This window comes from Coturnix japonica, chromosome Z (assembly GCF_054131305.1).
Source record: "Coturnix japonica strain WE chromosome Z, WE-NBRP24, whole genome shotgun sequence".
NCBI lineage: Eukaryota > Metazoa > Chordata > Aves > Galliformes > Phasianidae > Coturnix > Coturnix japonica.
Window position 1 is genome coordinate 59,050,490 of NC_140702.1, and position 26,358 is coordinate 59,076,847.

The 26,358-nt window shown below is 37.1% G+C and overlaps 1 protein-coding gene across 5 annotated transcripts in view; it reads left to right on the forward strand.

Moving 5' to 3' along the window:
* RNF180 (ring finger protein 180) overlaps positions 1-26,358 on the forward strand; it is a 64,879-nt gene that overhangs the window by 31,974 nt on the left and 6,547 nt on the right. For 3 of the 5 annotated variants that reach the window (XM_015848796.3, XM_015848797.3, XM_085528606.1), the window contains 2 exons: positions 14,963-15,188; positions 17,713-17,838. In XM_015848796.3, the coding sequence (XP_015704282.2) occupies positions 14,963-15,188; positions 17,713-17,838 (352 nt within the window). The remainder of the gene's footprint in view (positions 1-14,962; positions 15,189-17,712; positions 17,839-26,358) is intronic. The other 2 variants (XR_014939294.1, XR_014939295.1) reach the window with 1 other exon arrangement.

The window sequence follows — 26,358 nt, forward strand, 5'->3', positions numbered from 1 at the left end:
CAATACCACTCATTGCCATAGACTTTATCAGGAGTGAAACCGATGTTAAAACAGTGGATCTAGAATCTCCTAAGCACACAGTCTCATTCTACATCCTAAGTACTGAGTGTTGGAGTACATTCTGTAACAGCTGAGCCAAATACATCTTTTGGTGTTTTCTCATCCAGCTTGTACTTTGCCAGACAGTTTCTGCCACTTCCATATTATCTAGAGGGCCATGTTTCTTTTACACAGAGACAGAAAAACAGGATAAATGTTGGTTTAAAAAATGTCATTCCTGACCAAATGGTTGTTTCCTTTACTAATAAAATGCAATGCAAGCACAAAAGGAAGTCCTCTATCGTTCCTGTTCAAGTTTTTTAATCAAAAAACCCAGTCTTGTAGCAATGTGTTGTTTAAACAGACACTTAAGACATAATCATTAGCAGGGTAGGACATGTATCATAAATGAAAGTGCACATAACATCTTAATGACAGTTGAAGAAGTACCATGTACCATGCCTTGCCTACTGCCAACAGATGGAGATAATTCTCTGTGAGAAAGGGGGATATCTGGCAGTGCTTGTTGAAAGATTTCCATGTCAACAATCCGCTACTTAAAAATTGGGAAGCTACTATTTGTTGACTAGCTATACGTAAGTCTTATGTTGTAAAGACTTTGTTGCAAAGGAAATGGTGTTTGAGAAATGATGGAGTAAGTGATTAGTGGGTGATTTTCTTTTTATTTATAGACTCTCTCAATAAGTTATCAACTACTTTGAGGTTGCTAGTAGTTCTGTCATTTTGCAACTGATCCTATTTACAGTCAGTTATACATTTTAGCTCAGTAATTCTTAAATCCTTATGTTGGTGAATATGTTGCACTAACATTAATAGTTCAGTCCTACTTTTTTTAATCCAGGCAGAAAAACGTGAAATAAGCAGATGTTCAGCTCTATTTTCTATTTCATTATCCTATCTTTCTCAAAGAAAAGCTTTAAATTCTCAGATTTTTTTATGGAGGGATGGTGGATTTTAGTATTTGGTTTCTGAGAAGCTTTGTGAGAGGCTTCACTAGAAGGCAATCTGCAATACTAAATTATAACAGAGAGAAAAGATTGAAATCATTAGAGATTGTTATTCAGTCCCCTCAAGGCTTTTGAAGGAAGGCTTACAAGAAGGGAAATTTTGCCACCCTAAAATTTCAAATGTTCTTCTCATCTTCCTAAATAGCTTCTGGGAAAAAAGTAAAATAGGATGTGATATGCTGATTACACAACACGGATAATTCATGTCTTGCATAAAGTAGCGTATGAATGTTGTAATATCTGCACAGCAAATTGTTTGCTCTATATGGAGCTACATATTTTTGTAATAATTAGGACTTAAATATACATACATATGTACAAGATTTTCCACTTATGCTGGGGAATAAAAAATAAGCAGTAATTTCTGCTCTGTTTATAGAAAAGATTTGTATAACAGCTGTTTAAATAGAGTATCTGGAAAGAGGATTTATTTAAGTACCGACATACTGACAATGGGCCCTTCTGAAGCCATCCATGTTCATCACTTTCAGACTGAGACATTTAATGGTTAAACAAGCTTTTGCACAGTTTGGATGACTGTATATGACTGTAATAAAATGCCAAGGAAAAGCACAGTGCTTATTGATGACAGCTGTCATAACAGAACTATAATTTTACTTTCTGATAAAATAGCATAAAAAATCAGTTGAGATTGTTTAATCAAAATGAGCATCTATATCTTATTTTCCAGAAAAGGAATATATGGTGTGTTTGGATGGCATTTTGTTCCTGGGGATTGTTCCTGTATTTTTTGTATCTCAGTTATCGGTTTGTTCGCAATTTAAAGAAAATCCCTTTGAGATTTTGTTATCATGCCTGAAATGCTTGAGAAGCAAATTCCAAGATTCAAGTGTGATAGAGTATGGATTATTGAGTAGTGATCTTATTGCATAAAGAAGACAAACTAAGAGTGATGAAATCTGATTAATTTCACTTTTATTTATTTTCCTTGTATGTAAGTGAACATTGTACTTCAACACTGTTTAGGATGGAATCTATTTACATAGTAAATAATTAAATACAGATTAAAGAAGTCAGCCAAGATGCATTAAGTAGATGGCCTGATTGCTCCATGCAAGCTGATCACCCAATTGTTCCAATCAGTAAAGGAAACTTTGAAAAACTGGAACAATCATTTAACTGTCAAATATAGATTTAGATCCCTAATTTTAGGATGACGTATTTTAAAGCAATTAATTGCACTCAGTGGATCTTTTTTCTACTGCAGTATGTCACAAGCAACCTCTTGATTGTAGAAACGGAAGGTATTAGCATGTTCCTGAAAGCAGGTGTCCTGTTTGTACCTTAATTTGGGGGTGAGAAGGGGATATGCCCTAGGCCAATGGAAAGGACACCCTGGGCACCCAGCCCAGATGAGAAGTACATCACATTCCAGTGAGTACCCAGCTGGTCACAGTTGGGGAATACCATGATGCACATCCAGGTAAATGCATGCAGAACCATAATTAACATACAAAGGTTGCTCCAAAAGTAATGCTCCCTATCTTACTTTGTTGGCTTATGAAAAGCCATTGAAGAGATAAATTTTGTTGAGATGGCAGTAGAGGTTGAACCAGTATTCTATTAGATTTGGTTGTCATGAGACAGATGGCATCACAGGGGCAGTATGGCAACATGATGTCTGACATGGAAGGCTGTATGAAGTACAGTGTGTCAGGGAATTACTCTATGTGGAAAAAAATGCACCCACTTACATTCACTGACATGTGCTGAGTATTCATGGGGACCAGTCAGTAGGTGTGAGCACAGTGAGGTGATGGCTGATGCATTTCAGCAGTGGCTACAGCAGGGTGAAAAACAAACCACATTCCAGACAGCTGTGCACAGCCATCACACCACAAAATGAGGAACGTCTCAGTTAGCTCATCCACATGAGTCAGCTAATGGTGCTGTCAATGCTGAAAAAAAGAGTTTTGTAGCTGAGAATTTGCTCTATTAAATAGTGTTACTGTGCTCTGTGTATCTGTTGTAGTTTCTATGCGTCTTAGTTTCATGTGGGGCAGAATTATTTTCTTCTGAGTGTCTGACAGGACGCTGTGTTTGGTTCTAGGAGAAAAACAGTGTTGATAACACACCAGTGTTTATGGTTGTCTGCTAAGCAGTGTTAAACAGAGCCAAGGCCATTGACAGCAAAGGGCCCAAGAGGCTCTGAGGGAAAAGAATTATGAGAACCAACATAAACCAGCCAAAGAGATGTTCCATAGCATATGACATCAAGTGGAAGGAGTTTCGAAGGGAGTGGTAGTTCATCTTACCCTCTTCTGCTGCTTGGGGGCTAGCTGGGCATGCATGAGAGGATGATGAACAATTACATCAGTTTTTATATACATTTTTGTATGTATATTATCATAACTATTTTCCCTTTCCTTTTTTTTCTACCTTTTCTACTTATTAAGTATTTTTATCTCAACCTGCAAGTTCTATTTAGTTATTTTTTTTATTCTCCCCCCATCCCACTGAGAGGAGAGGGAATGAGTGAATGACTGAGTTAAACAATAACACCATGGAAATAAAATTGGAGGCATTACTTCTGGAGCAGCCTACATACATTGGTTACATTTCTGTTTTGATTCAGTGTTATGATGGAACTTAGCTAAACTATGTTCCCTCTGGTAAGAATGGAAAGAAACTTTACCCTCCTTTCCCTGGTCAATGCTGTAAGTCTGTATTATCATCATAGTAATAAAATTTGAGGGATTCTGTGGCCAAAGCAATACATGAGTGAAGGAAGGGTTGTGCTTACATAATGCTACTAAGTAAGCTGTGTGAAATATATGCAGGAATTCCTTGTGGTGAGAGTTAATTTAGGAAAACTATAATTTTGCCTAAAACATTGGTAAGTCATTTATATTCATTTCTTATAAATTCATAGATATGTGTGTTCACATAATTTATTATGCATTGTATATTTCACGTCATATTTAGTAATTACATATTATATACTCATATATGTATGTATTCGTATCAGATGTATAACCAACCAGAAATTATGCATAGTTTCCATAATGGTATTCTTTTGAATGGAGTTGCAGTAGACTGTATTACACAAGTATATAGAGACTATGGGATGTAAAGCACATATGTAACTTGGAGCCAACAAATTCTATGAACAGTGAAGCTTTGGTAATAAACTGAAGATCTGTCAATTAATATTGTTGATTATAAAGCAGTGCCCTAGAAATGGAGATACGCTGGAGCTACAGATGGTTTGTAAAGGCTGTTCAGAAAAGATGTGGAACTCTCTCTCCAGACAGACCTCTTTTCATGTCATCTTCTCCATGTTCTGCCATACAGTGCATAGAGACTTATTTTAATGATAGGAGGAGGAGTTCTGCACAAAGGGGCCTTTTGTACGCTATTAACTGGGACTGTGTCATGCATCACTATAAATTGCTTTAGATTTATGCTAAATGACAAGGAGAATTTCAGATGCATTGTTTGATATACAATGACTGTATTTATTCAAAGCTGCCAAATTACAGCAGCACTTCTCTAAACACCCTTTCACAGGCATTTTAAGAGCATTTTCCTTGAAAGCGTAACAGTACATACTCTTCTACAAAGACTAGAAGTAGATGGAAAAATAAATGCATATAATTGTCTGTTATTTCTGTGCTGAAAATCTTTTTGTTATATTTAAAAGTTTTGTGAGACCTAATACTAATATTTCAATTTTTAAAATAACTGTTTCTCTAGTTTTTATATGTGCAAACTGAGAGGATTGTTTCTTTTTACCATGTACAGAATGAACTACCAGCAGCAGAGAACTTTCCAGGTGTAGATAGCGATTGCTTTCTCTGTGCAGAATTTGCAGACTTCTGGGAATTAATTATTTTATCATATTATTTGAAATACTAGTTGTTATAAAGATGAGTTATTATTAACATTTGCTTTATTGTTACGTGTGGCTTAACTAATTGCTATGCCTGGATGTTCTCTGCATATTAATATCTGCTGTGAAGCCACGTTTGCCAAATTAGCTGTAATGCCTACATTATTCTCCTAAATTCCTGCATAAACAATATGTATATTTAATTAAATGCAAAATAAAAGAAAAAATGAAGATAAGCTTGCACTTCTTCTATACTGTTTTAGAGGTGAATATAAAGACATTAGCAATGAAATTACTGTTATTCAAGTACTTCAAGTAATATGTATTCCAGTAGTCTACTTCCAAATTTACCTTAGTAATTAAATCGTTCTAGTAGGAAAAATAATTTTATTAATCAAATGAAATAGATCTCATCACCTTCAAGGGGTCTTCATAAGAGTTATGTTTGTAGGTGTTCCCTTAACAATAAATTTGATTCTCCTAAGAGAAATTTCCAAGAGGATAATAATGCCAATTTACATTTATATTCCAAAAGCTTAACAGTTCATTTATTTCATAACAGGAATCAGAGTCTGTCCAAGATTCTCTACAAAAAATGCGTAAATAATTTCAAATCCATCGTAGTAGGAAGCAGATGCTTGTTAATAAGGGAGATGTACGAAATAACCAGGTGCAAGTCCATTATCTATGTGGGTTGCTTGTTTTAACCTGATTAAAATAGTATAAATCAGTAGTACATTAAAATACTAATTGCCAGTTCTGTGAGGTCTTTAGTGGAATAAAAAGATATAGCATTAGATCCTTTTCTCCTCCTTCACCTGTATGTGTGGGATTTGGCTTTTGTTTTTCATTTCTTCCACAAAGTGTGTGGTTTGTTTTCACTTCAAATTTTATTCTGTCCAGTAGGTTTAAAAATTTCAGGCTGATTGAATTGCTGTGCCATTTGTTGTAAGATGTATTTTAGGCTTTTATTTCATTGTCTCCTTTCTAGTTTTCAGTGTCAGTTTTAAAATGTGGCCTCTCAGACTTGGGTATTATATTCTAGCAGAGGTCTCAGTAACAATTGGTACTGAATTTCAAGAGTCTTTAAAAGCAATCTGTGTAGACAATACAAGGAGAAATTTCTTTGGGGCAATCACAAGCTGTTTTCTTTAAATGATTTTCTATACCCATGTTTTCCCTGTGGGTATGAAGGCATCCTAGCATTCAGTAAATATGTGAGGAGTTTTTTGGCCCTCCAAGGCTCAGTAGAATTGACAGATTTGTCATCTCCCTGTATCATCCATTGGCAGCACCTCTGACCTGGTGCCATTGTAAATGACATCAATGAAGGGGCAGCATGACATAAGTGTAGTTCCTTTGCTCTGGACTCTTGACTTCTTGCTTAGTGAATGGCAAATAATGTCCAGTATTGTTCCGGTGTTTGTAAGTACTGATCCAAGTACTGATCCAATTCTGTTAATGATTTCTAGTTCATAGTTAACACAGATGTTTCTACTCAAACATTTTCCAGCATTATTTGTATTTTGGGATGCACAACAAACCTCCTTTGAAATCATGAGAGGTGATCTCAGAGTATCTCTCAAAGAGTCATTGCCTATGCATAGCCCTGCCAGAACTTTTGATCTTTACTCCTAACTGTCATTAGAAATCTACTTAATTTTCTCAGCTGAGTTCTGTGCGTAATAATTGAGTAAACTAAATGTGGTGAGAAATATAGCTTGCCTATGTTGCTTAGTATGTCATCATTCAGTATTAAGAAAGGTTTGTAGACATACTATTGTGGTCATCATTATCCAAAGAAAGAAAAAAAAAACTGAGATTGATACAGTAAAGTTAGTTTGTGCACAGATATTTGATTAGACAAATCAAATCAAGCATATTTGATTAGGCAGGTTGCTAGAGCATGGGGAAGAAATGTGGGATAAGGATGTCTTTTCAAATAAGTAAAGTAGTAGCCTTCGTGAATAAACATAACGTCAGAATAACTTTCATTTAACAGAGAGAGAAAGGGAATTTGGGTGTTAAGGAAGGTATTGTCTTTAAGAAGAAGGAAGACAGGTAGTATATTATTTTCTCTGAAACATAGAGAGGGTAACTGGAGGTTAGAGTGCAAATATCTGTTCAGAAAAAGCTGATTTTCACTTGTATTGTTTATACATTTATTGTTGTCTCTTTAAAGCTTCACATATTAAAAGCATGGGTGTCTCATCAGTACTTACCTTAGAAGTTAAGGTTTGCAGAGCACTTCACCAAAGGAGATGGAAAACATCATTGCCTGTAGCTATTTCTAAATGACAGGATAAAAATAAATATGCTGCTTGCTTTAAACAAAAGTTCTCTGTGGCAGAAAATGTTCCTCAGTTGTTTCTCCCTTGAGCAGTTCATACAACCAAGTGCAGAAGAGAGAGTCTGAAGAGACAAGAAGGCTCCTGGTAGTAGGCAGCTCTACAGAACTGCTTAAGTTGCTTTCCCATGCTTCGAAGTTTTTAGTTTGTCTTTGGATCTCCCTAAAATGTTGTATAGTAGAGTGCAGGTAGTTCAGAGTGAATTATTGATTTGTACAGATATGTAAGCTGTGGGCAATGGTGTTTGCACCCTATTATGATTCATATCTTTTAAGCTTAGGTTTGCAGGCATCCTGAAAAGATGTCCTTGTATATTCATCATAACAGTCAACAAAAATAGAGTGCTTAAAGGCACACAGTCCCCAGTGGACCTTATGGCCTGATTTGAAAGAGTTTTTGCTAGGTTAGTTAGCAAGGATGTATGATTTTTCCTACAATATTTTGGACTTGATTTGTTTTCTATTTGTTTCTGATCAATTTAGTCTGCAAAAATCAGGTTATGTAATTTCTGATCAAAGCAACAACATATTAATGCTCTTATCATCACTAGAAGTTGTTATGTGAATAGGTAAAGCCTACTTTCCTATCTCATCTTATAATTAACATATTTGTTCCTCCTCCTGTCTATGATCATTTGCTGTTTCTTTACTCTCTCTACGCCTAAGTCTCCCAGCTCTTATTTACAGATGTTAAAGCCTCTTATGCTACTGCTCTCCTATACCGTATCGCCGCTTTGCTCTTCCAAGTCCTCATTGTAGACACCTACAGACTTTCCCACAATAATCACAGAGTCACAGAATGTCTGTACTTGGAAGAGACCCACAAGGATATAGTCCAGCTGCTGGCACCACATGAAGCTACCTAAAATTCAGCATTTCTTGGGCTCTATCGGGTTGGGCTGTGACCACTCCTTTGGGCAGCCTATTCCAGGGCCAGTCCACCCTCTGGTGAAGAACCTTTAGTCTGGTACCCAACCAAGCCCTTCCCTGATGCAGCTTCATGCCATCCCCTCTGGTCCTATGACTGTCACCATAGGGAACAGATGAGCAGCTGCCCCTCTGCTGCCTACCAGAGAAAGCTGTGGGCCATCATGAGGCCTCACCTCAGTCTGTTCCAGGCTGAACAAACCAAATGACCTTGGCTGTACCCTTCACTATCTTTATCACCCTCCTTTCAATTCTCTGAAATAGTTTTAAAGTGATGGCACTCATTTCAGTCTGTCAATTTTTATGAATTTTTCAGGAAGCTCTACCATTGTATTGGATTTAGTTACAGTTGACTAACGGGTTTCAAAGCTGTTCTGGGACAACCTGACAGATACGGCAATCTAATTAGCTGTATTTTTGTAGAAAATTAGGCTGAAACAACAGATGTTTCTTTTCCAGTAATAGCCAAAATATTTATTTCTTCTTGATCTATTTCTGTGCAAAAGAGGATCTATATTAATTCTTTCAAACTTTTCAGACTGTTAGTGTGTGGTTCTTATTATATAATGTGAATGAAGTCTTTTGAGCTGCAAATCACTGTGGTGTCATGTATGTTCAATTTATGAATAGCAGGGAACAGACAAAGGAGCAGGTTTCAAGAGACCAATGGAGACTATGCATTCAAAATGTGAGGTACCTAAATGTGCAGCAAATTAGGCCTTCCTCCTAGTCTGGAAATGCAAGAAAGTGGATTTTTGTATTATTCTCTCACAGACCACTGTCCCCATTTCAAGGTACTATTTGAGGTACTTTACATATAAGAAAACGGAGAAGTATTTTCTACTGCAAAGAAACTGGTTTATACACCTTTACATTAAGCATGCAAGGACAGAACAAGATTTTTTTCCTCCTAACAAATCTACATAACAGCTAATCTGATCGCTACATATGTCATTATCTGGAAAAAAAAATGGTCATTATATTATGTTAGAAATGCAGTCTGGAACGGGATCTACAAAGTTTATGACAAGGATGAAGCTAAGTAAGAAGTTTTGAGTGTATTTGATGAGCTATGCACTAATCATGTATTATTCCCTAGTCTTCGTTCCACAGGGTTCTCCATCACTCTCACACAATCTCATCCAATGTAATGCCCAGCTATTTCATAATGTGCATTACTAGACTTTAACCAGCACTTCACTCTGCTAGGAGCTTTTCTAGTCCACCATACAGCACAGTGCTGTGCTTCTCAGCACTTCCCATATACAGATTATTTCTCATTCTTAGCACCACAACACTACAAAATTGTCATATGATAAAATTGTGTCCAGGCTGAATGGATTAACCCTGAAATTTTCATCATGGAAGTTACTGGAGAGTCAACATCATTCTTCTGTTTTAACTCTTTAAAGTATTAGAAAATATAACCCTGTGAGGCATGTATAGTCATATTCTATTATCATTTCAGGGCAATTTATTGCTACATTATTACATACTCATAAAAAGTCAACTGCTAATTAATTTGGACTTATATTGCATTGCTAGAGCATTCATAGTTACCTTTATATTTCTGGTTAAAAAGTGAAACATATGGAAAACATTCTGTAGTGTTTCAGAGTGCTTCAGAGCCCTTCAAAAATCCACCTTTGATCATTAATCTTTGCTGGCATTATATTTGTATGAAATACAGTTTTATGTTTGTTTTTTTCCCAGGTTTTATTTCAGGCAGTTAATTTTTTCAATTCAGTGGAATGCAGAACTGATATTTTCTTCATTATCATTCTCTGTAATTATGGACATTTAAAAGAACTTCAAAAGCATTGTAAATTGCTTCATTTAAAATGACGTTTCTCTTAAGGCTTACTCTTCACTGTTTGTAGTCTTGGTGCATGTGTTTTTTCTTCACAATGTTTGGAGAAGAGAAGGCTGCAGGGTGACCTCATTGTATCTAAAGGGAGCCTTAAATCTAGACAGGAGTCAACTCTGTGAAAGGGTAGATAACAGCAGGACAAGGGGAAATGGTTTTAAGTTGAGGGAGGGAAGATTTAGGTTGGATATCAGGGGAAAGTTCTTTACCAAGAGTGCTGAGGTGCTGGAACAGGCTGCCCAGAGAGGCTGTGGATGCCGCATCCCTGGAGGTGTTCAAAGCCCTGGGCAGCCTGCTCTAGTATTAAATGTGCAGGCTGGTGATTCTGTGTGCAGCAGGGGGGTTGGAGCTTGATGATCCTTAAGGTCCCTTCCAACCCAAGCCATTCTATGGTATTATGATTCTATGATGTAATACTATGTTTTGGCTTTGGGAGAAAAATCCACTGTTTTAGTTGTTGCTGACCAGCAGCTACACAGAACCAAGGATATTTCAGCTTTTTGTATTGTCCTGCCTGTACAGGAAATGGGGAGCTGTGAGGGGACACAGCTAGCATGGCTCACCTAAACTGGGCAAAGGAATATTATGTAAAGTGAAAAAAATAAAGAAAAAAATACAATAAAGAAAAAAAAAAAGAGACTTCAAAAATTGAGAGTAGGTGCCTGAGGGTGCTGCCAGTGCTCAGGGACTGGCTGGACATCAGTCAGTGGATGGTAATTGTGTTGTACAACATTTGTTTTGTATATATACATAAAATTATTGTTATTTTCTTTTTCTCTTCTTTTTCTGTATTAGTATTATTTTTTATCTCAATCCACAAGTTCTACTTCATTGTTTTTATCTCAATCCACAAGTTCTACTTCATTGTTTTTATCTCAATCCACAAGTTCTACTTTGTTATTCTGGGGGCTTTTTTTCCTGCTTTCTCCCCCATTGCACTGGAAAGGGGAAGAGATGGAACTGTTGTGTGATGCTGAGTTGTCTGCTGGGTAAAACTGCAGGTGTTGTTCTGATCATACTCCCAAATTTTTCTCTCAGGTTTCTTTTTCTGGTAGCACACATACAAAAGGTTATCTTGTTAAAGTCTAACCCACTAATTTAGATATTTGTCATTCTTAGTATGCAGAGTAAATCTCACATTAAATATCACATTGTTAATTGATATCTGTTTTCTCTCTGAATGTGAGACAGAATTAACCTCTTCCACATAGTTGAGCCAAACTACATTAGACTCCTTACGTTCAGCTGATGTTGTTTATAAACAATACAAGCAGAATTTGGTACTTTGTTCTTCTGTTATTTTATTAACGACCTTTTGCTATCTATCCGTGAAGTATTAGTGATAATAGTCAGATGATACTATCAGTTTTAGCAGTTCCCAGGAGACTTGAAAAGTCTTAAGTTTCTGTGGATTCTTACCTTTCTTTCATTTCTTAGTGGTAGTATTGGGTTTGTTTCAAGGTTTTTCTGGTAGTATTTTGCTGTCTTTTCATTTTATTACTGTCTTTGATGTCTCTGTCATTTCTCAAATCTGTCTGTATTATAGTTCTGCAAGAGCAGTAGTCTGTCTTACAGTTGTAAAGATCTCAAGCACTGAAGCTCTCCCTCTAATTCAAATATTCAGGCACTGCTAAACTGCAGATGAAAAATGGTAACCCTATAAAATATTTGCTCAAGCTTCTCACTAGTGTTTGGAATTTGCTTTGATTTAGCTTTGCAGTTCTAAAATAATGCAGTGTGCATATATAGGTCTTTTGAGAAGAGGGGCAAAGCAGTAGAAATGATAGCTCTTCTTCTGATCCGCTAATCAAATTGCTCATAACTGGAGTCTAGTTGGGGCGTTAGGGTGATTTTTATGTGCTTTCTAATTGTAAATGGCTCAGAGATTCTCTTGTCTGTTCTTCTTAAGCTGGTTACAAAGCCTCTGAACTAGCAATTACACTTCAATTCTCAGCCATTTTGCTTCTAGCTCCATCATTTGTTTAATTGCTTCATGGAAAATGTTTAACTTGAAGCCTGTGAGAGAGATAGCTCAACTACATGTCATGTATTTCCTCTCGGGTCAGCATTCATCAAAACCAGTCAGCAAAAATTGCTTCCACTCCACAACTTTTGGGTTTATGCTAGCTTTTAATTATGATTTTATCCTAAAGTGGCAGAGTACTGTGGGTTGGAGCTGGGACTGCAGGGATGTTTTTTGTCACAACATATCAGAACTTCTTTATTTCTACCAAAGTCATCTGTGTCACACACATATCAAGCTGTGACTACACTCCTTGCTTCCTGTGCCAGTGTCATTTCCATGTTATGTCAATGAAATTGTATTGTGAGGCTTCCTTCATTTTAGAATTAGATAGCAGCGGTCACTTCATGGTGATCTTTTACCATGTCGCTCAGGTGTGGGATATTTGTGCTGTAAGTATAGGGACAGTCTGGGTTAAAGAGAATAATTGGTGTACTGCAGTGCTTCTAACACTGTTTTGGGCAGGCTTTCCCCAGAATATGACACAGTTGTTTTCGTGCAGCACAGAGCTAGAAATAATAGTCCCAGGCAGATTACATTGGCTGTGCATCAGGACAGCCTAGTAAATTTCAGTACATGCAATGTTTTCTGGACCCATCTCAGACCTGGAATGGAGAAACCTGGAGTAATAAACGCTGAGATAAGAGTTGCAAGAGCCACATATGTGTTGACACTCTGAGTTTCATGTGATCTTATGACTGGAGAAAGTGCTAAATCCAAGCAGTTTCCATGCACTTAAGTCACAGCAGGCCAGAATCTCTATGCACTTTGGCAACTGTTCTGAAAACAGGTCACGTATAGCAGAGAAAGTCTGGTAAGACTACTACTTACTAGAGCTGATAAATTCTAGGTAAATATTTTTTGTGTTCTTAAATGCATCCCACAGTATAGATACTGTTAGAGCGTATTCATTATTTTTGCAGATGAGTGTCCCAGTCAACAGCCGTCTGACAGTAATGAGAGAACACAGAAATCCAAACCAGTAAGCTATAAATGTAATCATCCCTGAAATCAACATAGAGACTCTCATGTCCACAGTAGGGATAAAATAATAGTTATTGTTAGTATTTGCTATACCAGCATCAGACAGTGGTTGTCTGCTGTGGCCCACAAGTGTCGATAGTGGCCCATGAAACGTACAACTAGCAGTCAAGGAAATTAAATGCAAATCAAGCAGCTACTTTAGCACAAAGTAATATTTATTGAGTAGAAGTGTATCATTAGGTATTCTAAATATCAGTATGTAAGGACTGCTGAAGAGCTACCAAGGAAGTAGATGCAGAGCAGTGCTTGAGTAAGGGGTATTATATATATATAAAAAAAACTTTCCTTATATTCAGTCTAAATCTTCTCTCTTTAGTCTGCAACCATTTCCCCTTGTCCTGTCACAACAAACACTGCTAAAGAGTCTCTTCCCTTCTTTCTTAGAGGCCCCCTTTTGATGCTGAAAGGCTACTGTCAGGTTTCCCCAGAGCCTTCTCTTCTCCAGGCTGAACAGCCCCAGTTCTCTCAGCCTGTCCTCGTAGGAGAGGCATTTCATCCCTTGGATCATTCTTGTTCTGCTGACCACAATTCTTTTGATGCAGCCTGAGCTGGTTTTTTGGGCTTCAAGGGTACACTGGTGGCTTATGTCCTGCTTGCTATCCACCTTATTGGCAGGGTTGCGAAGCCTTCGTCAACAAGTTCTGCTTGATCAGATGGCCTTCGGTAGACACCAAGACACAAGGTTCCCTTTGCTGTCTTGATCTGTAACTCTCTACCAAAGCTTTTGACTTGCTCATGGCCATTCAGAGATAATTCTTCACACACTATTCCTTCCTTGATGTAGAGTTCAGTGTCTCCCCTCCTTCCTTGCCTCTCCATTCTGAACAGTTTGTAGCCATCAATAGCCACATTCCAGTCATGGAAATCATCCTTCCAGGTTTCAGTGACAGAAACTACATCATGATTTGCTAGAAGCACAGTGGCTTCCATCTCCTACTGTTTGTTTCCCAAGCTGCATGCATTGACGTAGAGGTACTTCATCTGGGAGCCAACCTTTTTGCCTTCTTGGAGGTTAACTCTGATTCCTCCAAAATGTTTTTCTTGAGTTTCCCTATTACTTTCTCCTGTTGTCTCAGTGGTCCCTGGCTCATTCTCATAATATTTCATGTGTGCTGCAGCATTTCCAGCACATGTCAGGGCAGCAGGTTGAGACACCTGCTAGCACCCTGTCCCTCTAACCCAGCTATGCTGTCCCACACCTTATTATGAACAGGCTTACTATCACCTCCCTCCACCTTCAAATCTAGTTTGAAGTCATGACATTTTACGATGTCAAGTATGCATACTGGAGCCTGCATCCCTGACTCAACTGAACCTTCTACTTTAAGGTTTGGTTTCTGCATTAAAGTAATAAAATTGTGGCTTGCTTCAAATTTTGAATCAGCATTCATGCCAAAGCATGCACTTTGCAAATGACTTCTCAAGTGAAGAGCAATGTCCAGGTTATTTTTAGTTTTAGATTTTAGTTTTGTTTTGCCTTTCTTGTGAAACTATCCAGTTATTTTCTTAATAAAGTCATAAGAATATTGTTGAAATTTATTTTTTAAAAATGTGACTGCAGTGCAGCTGTATTCAACATTGTTGCTTTTGTTATTTCTTTTTCTTTTTTTACTGTCTCACATGATTTTTGTTCTCCTTCTATCAGAATACTCGTGGCATTCCTTTCTTACCAATATGTTTCATCATCTCATTAAAATTAACCTTTATTAAAAATTAATATTGCTAACATGTACTGACATCTTAACCATTATTTAAAACACTTTCCCACAGATTAGTTTATCCAAAATAGTTATGAGATGAGCTGTGAAGAGATGTTTTCTTTTTCTTCTTCCAGACTGCAAATGATAATCTGCATACAGACGATGAACCTGAACTCAGAGGAGATAAGGAAAGCTATCTCTGTGCAGTGTGCCTGGATATTTATTTCAATCCTTACATGTGCTACCCATGCCATCATATCTTTTGTGAACCATGCTTAAGGATGCTTGCCAAAGACAATCCAGCCAGCACTCCATGTCCACTGTGTCGCACTACAATTGCCAGAGTCTTTTTCCAATCAGGTATCAAATTGAAAGTTTTTACAGTATAGAAAATTTCTTCTAATTTTTCATTTGTGTGTTACAGAGAATTACAGAATGTTTGATGTTGGATAGGACCTCTGGAGATCATCTACTCCAGCCTTTCCTATCTGAGTAGAATCCCCTAAAGCAAAACCAGAATTGTGTCCAGATAGCTATTGAGTATCTCCGTTTCCTGCACTCAGTCATCTTTGTAGTAAAGAAGTTTTTTCTTGTGTTCATTCAGAACTTCCTGTGTTTGAGTTTGTGCCCTTGCCTCTCATCCTAACACTGGCCCCTGCTGAGAAGAGTCTGGCTCAGTTTGACAACAGATTTCCCCTGAGCCTTCTCTTCTCCAGACAGAATAGGCCCAGCCCCTTCAGCCTTTCTTATAGAAGAGATGCTATAGTCCCTTCATCATTTTAACTGCCCTTTGCTATGCCCTCTCTTAGAGCTCCATGTTTCTCTTGTACTTGGGAGCCCAGAGCTGGACACAGTACTTCAGATGAAGCCTTACCAGAGAAGAGTAGAGGGAGAGGATAACTTCCCTCGCCCTGCTGGCAATGCTGTTCCTCATACAGACCAGGATACCACTGAGCTTGACCACAAGGGCACACTGCTAGCTCACAGTCAACTTGACGTCCACCAGACTCACATGTCCCTATCCACAGAGCTACCTTCCAGCAGATTAGCCCCAGACTAAGTCAGTGCAGGCAGTCATCCCACCAGGGATGCACTACCCCACATTTGCCTTTGTTGAATTTCAAGAGATCTGAATAAATATCTAGTTAAAAGTGTAGTATACAGTCATAAAATCAGTTTCTTGTCAAAAGAGATAATAAATTGTGCAGTGAGTACACCCAAATTCATAGAGAGCAAAATTTAGTCTTGCTATCCATTGTGAGGATTTCTTCATATTTAACTCTTTCTAGGACTGTTCCATGCATGCTTAAACCTTTTTGATATTTGAAATGATATTCTGATGATGAGTAATGATTGGCTTTTATAGAGCAGCATAAATTAGTCTTTTGTACCTGGAGCTTTAAAAGGTAAATTCAAGTACTGCAAATGAAATTCCACTACCATAAAGTATCTCTGTGGTATCTGGAGGACTTTGCGGAGCTTCAAACTGTATATACACAGTCATAACATACTGTCATACAACACAGTCATAACATAGTGGTCCATAGAGGAGGGCAATGATGATGATCAGAGGGCTGGAGCACCTCCCTTATGAGGACAGACCGAGAGAGCTGGGGCTCCTCAGCTTGGAGAAGGCTGCAAGGAGACCTTGTAGTGGCTTTCCAGTAACTGAAGGGGGCCTACAGGAAAGCTGTGGAGAGGCTTTTTATAAGGCATGTAGTGTCAGGATGAGGGGAAATGAAAAATGGTAGATTTAGCCTAGATATCAGGAATAAGTTCTTTACTGTGAGAGTGATGACACTGGAACAGGTTGCTTAGTAAGGTTGTTGATGCCCCTTCCCTGGATTTGTTGAAGGCCAGGCTGGATGGGGTTTTGAGTAGCCTGTTCTACAGGGAGGTGTCCGTACCCAATACCCATAGGGGATTGGAATTAGATGATCTTAAATGGCCTTTTCAACTCAAACCATTCCATGATTCAATGATTCTGTGATTCATCTGTCCTGTTGCCTACATCAAATGAGCCTTTTCTGTCTTTTCTATCCTTGAAAATAAAAATTGCAATGAATAAAGTGAAGAAATAGTACATAAGCTTTTTTAAAGGTCCTTGAAGGGCTTTTTCTTTCTTTTAAGACAAGGAGTTGTGGCAGCAGCTATATTATTAGTATTTATCTGGAGACATGACGTTTAGAAGGTATAACCTTTGTTAAGCAATTGAAACTGTGGTTTTTAAATTTTTCGTACTAATCGCTAACTTGACAACTCTGTCTGCTATCATCAGGTCAGTTCATTTTTGTAGTAGGAAAATGTTGTTACTTTTAAACTTTATTTTCCATTCTTTTCTTTCTCTGGATGAGTTAGTTTTCCCAGATTTGAGTTGCAGACCATGTTATCAGAAAGTACATCTTCTTGAGCTAATAAGCTCCTAAAATTTTGGGTTATTGTCAACTCTTATAACCTGTCATTAACCATTCTATGAATGTTCATTAATGCTGTATTTTAAATATGTTCAAAATAATTTTTAGACTTTTCCCTTTTCTGCATTACCATCTGTTACTGAGTGACAGTGTTATAACAAAAACCAACACGAGCTGAGAATTAATACCACAGTCAGACCAATAGACTCATAGAAGTCATCATAGGCCTGTAAATTGAATAAACTGATCTACAATGTATTCCATTTTGTTAGCATTTTGCATCATCTTTTCTAAATGTTTTTTTCTGAGGAAACAGCGTGTTTAAATCTTGTTCTTGCTATGTCTGGGAAGTAGGATTTTTGATTCAAAAATCTTGAACAACTCTACTTCACAGTAGACAAAGCACTTTTATTGTGTTGCATAGCCATATACAGCATTTATACATATGTTTTTCCCATTAATTATTGTAGAATTGAACAACTCTACCAAGTCCTTTTTCCCTACGGAATATCTGAAGTTACAAGAAAGCTTTCAAAATTCTAATTCTGCAAAATGGCCTCTACCAAGCTGCAAGAAAGCTTTCAGAGTTTTTGAAGGTAAGAACATTGCTTACATATCATTTTGGACAAGAATAATTTTTAGACTTTGTGTCTGTATTTGTTGAAGATTTTCCTAAGCTTCGTTTTGAACACACTAGTTGAAAACAAGTCTCTAGCTGATCTGTGCTATAGGAAACCAGCAGTGGATGATAGTTGTAATTGAGTTAAATTCCCCCTCTGTAATTCATACCTAGTATTTCGAGTCTAAACATATACTGCAAATTTCAGAAAGGCAATTTGTGTGTATAAATTTCTATTTGTTCTTAAATCTTCAATTTTGTGTACATTATGAGGATAATTATATGTGGTTTCCTGTTTTGACAAAATATGTGGCTACAAGGTGAAAGAAAGAAAATTGCTCTTGATAAAAATTACCAATTTGGAGTCTAGCCAATAAAGACAACCCTCAATAAGTCAGTCTCTTTTATTAATAAATTCATATTAAAATGTAGAATAATACCAAGTTTACTATTTTATTTTATTGTTTTATATGTGTGAAATGGAGTAAGGACAGGGCTTTTTAAGGAAGGATATGATCATTGTGCAGAGGGGATGAAAACATGGGATTTTAGATGTGAGGATAACTGCCTCTTTGTAATACACTTTAGCACTGTCCAAGAACAGATTTGGTGGGATATGCTCCTTGACCAGGCTTACATCTTGCCAGCACAGAGGTGGTGGTGTTTAACCTGACAGCTGCTCAGAACCACACTGCATTTGCTCGCCACTCCCCCCGCCCCAGTGAGATGAGGGAGAGAACTGGAAACAAAATAGAACTTGGGGATTGAGGTAAAAACTATTTACTAAGATACAAAAAGAAAACAGAAACAAAAATGTTGTGATACATATCTCTGTGGTGGCACATAATTGCCACCCATCAAACAATGCCCGGGTCATAATACAGCTGCACACCGACCAACACCCTGCTACCAACGCAACATTTCACCACCTGCTGAACAACTCCCAGCAACCCTCAAGCACTGGCGGTGCCTGGCCAACTCCCACAGGTTTATAGCCTTCCACACAATGTCATATGGTACTGAATAACCCTGCCGCTAACTCAGGCCACCTGTCCTAGCGCTGCCCTGCCCCCTGGTGCCATAATGGCAATGGCTTTTCCCCACCAGGCAGCCCTGCCTAGCTCTGGGCATGCTCCCTTCACTCAGCAACAACTGAAATGTCGGTGAACTGTTAACACTGTCTTTTTTAAATCTGCCCTTAAAATTTTACTTTATGAAATAAACAAAGGCATTACATTTCTCAATTACTTTGAGTATTGGTAACTTCAAAAAATGAAAGTGCACAATAAAAATAACGTCTCAAATAACTATGTCGTTAAAGAGATAATAGGTGTCGTTTTGATAGGGCAGTTAGATAGCAAGTATGCATTCCTGGAGGCTGTCATACTTACTCAAGTCTAAAACATGTGATTTAACAATATATAAAGTGTAGCCTTCCTTATGCAATGCCAGACTGGAACTGCATTCTGTAAATGCTACACAATCACAGAAAAGTCATAAGCTAAGGGAAAATCTCAAAAAGTAATTTGATTCTGTACTTGTGGTTTAAAGAAAAAGTGATTACAGTCATTTAAATTGAGGGTACAATGCAAACAAATTTGCTGTAGTCAGATGCAGGAGTGTCAAAGACAGAGACAATTAGGAGATTGGGCTTTATATGGTTATTGAAAAAGTTTTCACATAAAAATGAGATAGAAATACATTAGAGGAACCAGAAAAATATGATAGAGTAGTCAAGATAGAGATGGTAATGTGGTAAGATAGTGCTGGCTGCCTGTGTAGGGAAGGTTTTAGATGTACCTGAAGATTACATACATAATGTTCACAATGAGAGATGAGAATCACAAAACTACTTCACTACAAGCCTTAATGGCTATTTAGAAGTATAGGCTTTGGTAGGATGATGGGAAATTCCCTCTAACTGTTCTTATGCTAAGATTTTTATTTAATATATAGTCACTACAATGGAAGTGGGAAAGCCAATTTAGAAACAGGATGGTTCTTTTTATATTTTTTGAGTGCTTAATCTAGAAAATATTCCACCAATGTTGCATATAATGGAATCTGTGCTATCTTCTTACTGATCACATCTGTTTAGTAATGTAACAAAAAGCTATTGGCTTCTGCACCAGGCAGGGACTGCAAGATAGAACAGTGTTTTCAACTCCTGTTGCTACCAGTGGGAGCTCCTAGCACTGCAGCAGGCCACATCTGCCACATCCTTTTGGATAATAATTCTTTAGAGAAAAACAGAGCTCAGAGTTTTATGCATTTTTCAAAAAAGGTAGAAATATTGTGAAAGGTTTTATTAACACCTACTGATACATACTTTTATCTCTGTCTTTAAAAATGCACTTTGGTGTACAACTCTCATTCAAGGTTCCTTCAGTGATTTCAGCTAGAAAGACAGCAAAAAAAAAAAAAAAAAAAAAAAAAAAAAAGAATACTAAACAGCAGTAAAAATACACGTCTAAAATCTCGTCAACTAGGTTTCGAATTCATCATATTTCTTTTTTTAAAAAGAAGGAAAAAAGAAAAGTGGTACTGTTTTTCAAGTTACTGGTGCCGTGATCCACTAAGAATAGAAACAAAACACTTGGGCTGTGTGTTCCTGGGAACCAGGAGAGTATACCAGGAAGGTACTGCAATGTGCTTGCTTCATTCTTATACTCTTTTTCACTTTTCATCAGTTTCTCATTGTTTGACCTTGTTAGAGAAAGAATAATAGGGTGATAGGCCTTTAGTCTATTACAGCACACCTATTCCTTTGAAGTATCTTACAGTTTGCTGGCAATTGTATCTTCAGTTACAATATTTACGTAGATATCATAAAATAATGTTATGTATTTATCAAATAAAATTACATAAATACTTGGTATTAGCCCTCCAGAAACAATTGAGAACAATACATAATCCTGCTTACTCCACCCTGGCTAAATTTGGAACTATTATATTTTTGCAGTGGTACTCTTTCATCACAGAATCTGTTCAGAGCATAATACATACCATGGACTTAATTTTATGCCTTATGTAAGAGTCTGCTGAGACTAGTTCAGCTTGTGACTGATTTCTGTGAACGTGTGCCAGCAAAGACGCCTTCTGTCTTCATCACCAGCAGGGATTAGCAAGTAATTTTTTTCTTTCCATGCATTTTACTGGAAGTGAGGAATGGTTCTTGCCAGCTAGGCCAAGCTGAATGGGAAAATAAATAGATTCTGGCCACTGAACAACACCCAGAAAAACTGATTTTATTTGTTCTTAGCTGTGAACTGTGTTTCATAAAGATAATGACAGACACACTTCTCCGGTACACTCCTTCAATACACTTAGCACTAAAATGCAGTGCATATTAGAGCAATTTGTAATAAAATAGCCCCTGAAGACTCTCTACTGATGTAAGGATATCTTACCTTGAAAGTTATATTTGCTCAGTGTACGGAGATTTTATTAGATACCACAAAGAAATCCCATTTACTGTAAGAATAAAGAAGAATCTGTAGCTGAGAGGAAGTTATAGAGATGGCAGAAGAAGCCTCTAAAAGTCATCTAGTCCAGCCTCGCTTCTGTGTACATCTTGTAGATCAGGTTGCCCAGAGCTTATCCAGCCTGGCTTGAACACCTCCAGGAATGGGGCATCTGCAGCTTATCTAGGAAGACTGTTCCATTCAACTATTAGAGAAAAGAAAAAACAAGGCTGAACATGTACATTTTTTTCTGTTTCCTAACAGGATTTTTTAACAGTTTATAAACTTAGTTTATCTTAAACATATTCTATTTTAATTCTAAATAAGATCTTTATTGATAAAATTTTAAGTAATATTTTTTTTTGTGAAAATTTATTTTTTACTTTCCAATTAAGAAACATGACAGCTTTTCACATGAGTTTTGCTGTAAATCATCTTAAAAATCTGTTGTATGGTGTTCTGCTTGTTTTGTATTTAGTGTGTTTTAGTTTAAGGGAAAGGAACAAAGCCAGCAAAAAATGCACTTAGTGATTTTAAAAAAAGTCTGATTACAAACTGGCTATCAAAATTCCTTCACAATTCCCACATTCTGACAGCATTTATATTGTGAAGCATACTTACCCCATTTTTGAATGCATCACAGTTCTTAGACTCACCAATTAGCTTGTATTGGTGAATCAATAATTATGGAATAATCATAGATGTTTGAGCAGACAGACAACATTTTCTAAGCTCGCTGTGTCCTCCCATGCGTGTTGGTTCATTTACTTGAAGAGAAATAAACAGCCCATGACAGAAAACAGAAGTTGTTCTAGCTTTGATGTGAATTTATTAGAAGGGCTGGGCATGGTAGCCTTTGAGTATTTTTCATGAAATCAGTAAATACAATTTCAGATGTAAAGAATTAGCAAAAATCTCAGATGTGCATAACTCTCCATGTAAAAATGTGTTCCTTGCTTATAATGTGGCATCATGGATTTCTTCCTTTTAAAAACTTGCTTGTTTTATTTCTCAATAACTTGATTATTTGATGAGGTATACCAGCTGGTTTTCTGGTTTGTGTTCTAATTGGTAAGAGCTGAATTATTCATCTATAAAATAGCAAAAGGTAACTTGCTTCATGCATTTTTATTTGGTTATTAAGATTCAGAAGGTTGTTGTTGATTTCTGACAGAGGCACTACAGTTATGTCCTTGAAGTCAAGCTAATGGTAGAAATGGTAGCTGTACAAAAAACTTGAATTGTAAATAATCTCCACTGAATTCCAGTGGGTGTTATTTTAATGGAAAAAATATCTGCTCTCTTTCTCTTAGACAGAGTAAAACTGTCATATCTTTTTTGTCAAGTATAAATATTTGTAAATTTTGTTTGAATTATATTTGTGATATTTCAAAGAGGAAAAATACTCCAAATGAGCAGTTTATTCCTTTCTGTATGGAAGAGGCAAGAGGTCTTACTTCTAGTTATTTACAGTAAAAGGTTGAAAGATATGTTAATTCAGGCAGGGATTTTGTGAACTAATATGTAATATAAAAGCTCAGAGCCTAGGTTTATTTAGATTGCATATATCAGGTTTATATAGATTGCTACTGAAAGAAATATATATTAAAGGACTATCATTTCTGTTTTTGAAAAAAAATGTATGTTGAAAGGCTGAGAAATACAAAATAAGGCCTCCTATGAGCTGCAGCCATTACAAAAACTTCTATAAATTGTTTTGATTGTTATCATTTTAAGTGACTTCTGTTTCACTTGTGATATTGCTGCTTACAAACAAGTGAGATTTTGACATCTCAGACAATGAGTATGCAGATCTGAAGTATTTGAGGCAGGCAGGGTAGGGAGGTTTGAGCTTTTCATGCAGGAAAAGCTAAAAATCAGAATTTGAGAAAGGCTTGTGATGGGGATGAGTGGCTCTTGTTTCAGGGACTGGATGCTTTATTGAGTGTGGTGAAAGTTTTGAAATTGATTTGGTGCTTGGGACATGAAATTGGGGTTCAGTGGAAAATCCTTGCAGATATGCACACAGAGTGACTGCCATCATCAGTTAGACATCTAGCAACAGATGTTTTTTTCTTTGTTGGGAATAACGTAGAACTCATGGCTCATTTTAACTATTAAATCTTATGCTGTCAACACAACCAGAAGATAAAAGACCATGATGTGCGCATGGGAGAAGGCTGGTATGTGTGTAAGAAATTCAGGGCAAACACTGGGAAATTTCATTTGGGAAATAGTGAAGGAGATTTTTCATGAAATGAAGTTTTCTTTCAAGCAGGGCTCATAGAAAGGAAAGCAGATCAAGGAAAGATGGGCAAACACACTGGTAATATGCTGGAAAAGAGTATATAGCAAGATGTACAGGTTTGCTGGAATCCCACAGCAGACTGCATAGTTCAGAATATTCATCTGTGATTTGCAGAAGGGATACAGCATGATACTAAATTATTCAGTTCACTGCTTATAGTAATACAAAGGTATTTTCTTTATCAGAAACCTTGAAGGAGGCAACATAATGCTCTTATATCAGGTCTATGTCTGACAGTAAACTGAAGGGTTGGTCTTCCATTCAGGCAGTCACATAGACCGGTTGGTGTAAACGAAAAGGATTCTCCTGAAATTCAGCAGACTCAAATGTGTCGTTTTTCACCTGAGAAGTGGGGAGCCTCTAGCAATGTCATAGCTTGAGCACTGGTTGAGGAGCAGTTCTCTGGAAAGAACTTGGGTATCCCAAAGAAGAGGAAGCTGAACTGGCTGCATGCCTTAGCACACTGTGCCCCAGCAGTACTTCAGGCAGAAGAAAAAGGAGCATGGCCAGTAGACAGGGGAAGTCATTATCCCCTACTATTCAGCAGACTACATCTGGAATACTGCAAGTACCAGGAAGAAGTTGTTAAACTGGAGCAGGTTTAGCAAAGGGGCAGCAAGCTGCTGTTAAGGCTGACTTTGCTTACTTTGCAGAAGAGAAGGTTTTGCAGGAAGATTTCAGGGCAGCACTGTACCTATATGGAAGTCACCAAGAACACAGAGCTTCTTCTTCACAGTGATGTGTGACAAGCATGATAACGTGAGATGCTCTGCAAAAAAGATAAATATTTTTACTAGGAGAACATTCAAGCAGTGAACAAGCTGCCCACAGAAGTGATGCAGCATTCTGAGCTGTAAATTAGGTTATTGCATCTTAACAAAAGAGGCCTGTTAATATCATTGATAGTTTTCTGAAAATATTCAATATATAGCCATCTTCAGAAAGTAAATAGGCATTATTAGGTTCATAACAAAATGGAAAGCTTTGGTTTGTTAGCAAGATTTGTGGTGAACCCATATCTCCAGTTTTGCTATAATTTTGAATCCAGTTCTCACAAAGGATAAAGCAGAGTGAGGCGTAATATAGAAAGAAGGGTCTTAATTATGGAAGTCTTTCCACACAGAAGGAGATTACAGCTTTTTTGTTTGGAGAAGGTTTTACAGAAAATATACAGGAGGTAAAATTATTAATGGTGTTTTAGGAAAAATGTCAGCTCAGAAGTCTTCTTACATTAGCAATTAAATCAGCCATAAAGGATAGGGAAAAACAACAGACATAGGACCATATGTCTACATTTGTGTTTTAGGAAAGAGATTAATAACTTTTTAATAACTTTAGCTGAATGCCCGCCCATTAGTGGTTGGTGCACATCACCAGTGCGTATTTGAGCTCTTGGAGCTCATCTTCTGGTTTAACTGTACCTCAGCTAGTCAACCTATTTGCTCCAAGATTACTCCTCAAAGGACCGAAAAGTTTGGTAAGCGAGCTTAATGTGATGTCTGGTTCAAAAGTATGCATGGTCACATCTCATGAAAGGAGGTCCTATCGATGATGTTTTAATGCATTGTTCTGAGTGTAGCTTCCAAAGCACTGAGTCCCTAAAGTGCAAGGACACTGTGCCAATACATATTCCTTTTTTGTTAGTCTTATGGTATATTTATCTGCTGCTGTTCATATAAATAACATACACTGGGTGAAAATGATGTCTGTATAGTCTGTATGTCTGAAACATTTGTTCTTAGGTAGTTTAATCTTACATGAACATTTGCAGTGTAAATGGTTATTGTAGCCTGCATATCACTCAATTTCTTGTTTACAGAAGTGTGTTTCGCACATAATGTTGTTTTTGTTATCTAGTGACTGGTTTCCACTAGCAATCTACTAGACTCTTCTGGCACTGTGCATGTATCCGCATGTGATTTGACTGGAAGTATCTTTTTAGAGTATAACAACACAGACACAAAAAATTTAAGTTGCATGTTTTAACAAATACATGTGTTTGTAGAAATTATTTAGGAAATGTACTGATGAAATAGGATTGAGTTTGCTTTTAAAAACGGAGCAAATGCATTGGAAATGATTTGGAGCTCTGTCAGCTGTTCTGTTTCATAATTCAAACTCCTTTTACATGTTGCTGTACAGTTTTTAAGGAGCTTCACATCTCTGCATTTTTGTCTGCAGATGGCTAGAGGCAGATGTAGAGGCAGTTTATGTCAGCTCTCACTGGAGACATAGACATTTGAAGGTATTTTCCATGCCACAACTTACTGAAGACAGTAGTCACAGAATGGATCATAGTGTCTGAAAGAAACTTTGGCATGATCATATAGGGTTTCTAAATTTGATCCTATCTCACTTCTCTACTGAAGTTTATTTCATAATGTGCTTCAGTTCAATGAAACAATTATTGTTCTTTGTTAGCCTCTGCTAAGTTCAAGAATTCAGTTTACAGAGTAGTTTTAATATTGAAAAGTATTAAAAAGGTAAAAAGGAGACTATTTTAATAATGGATTTAAAATGCAATCCATATAGCCATCTATCAACGTCCTATAGCTTTGCCCGTGCTCAGCAAAGTTACAGGGATTGCATATGTTACACACTAACCAATTCCTGACTGTGCATGTATCTTCAGTGCATTGACAGTAGTTTCTCTGTGGCTTTCTATAGCAAGAACAATACAGAGTAATTAATATCCTGGATGAATACAGCTGTTCTTGAATGTAGA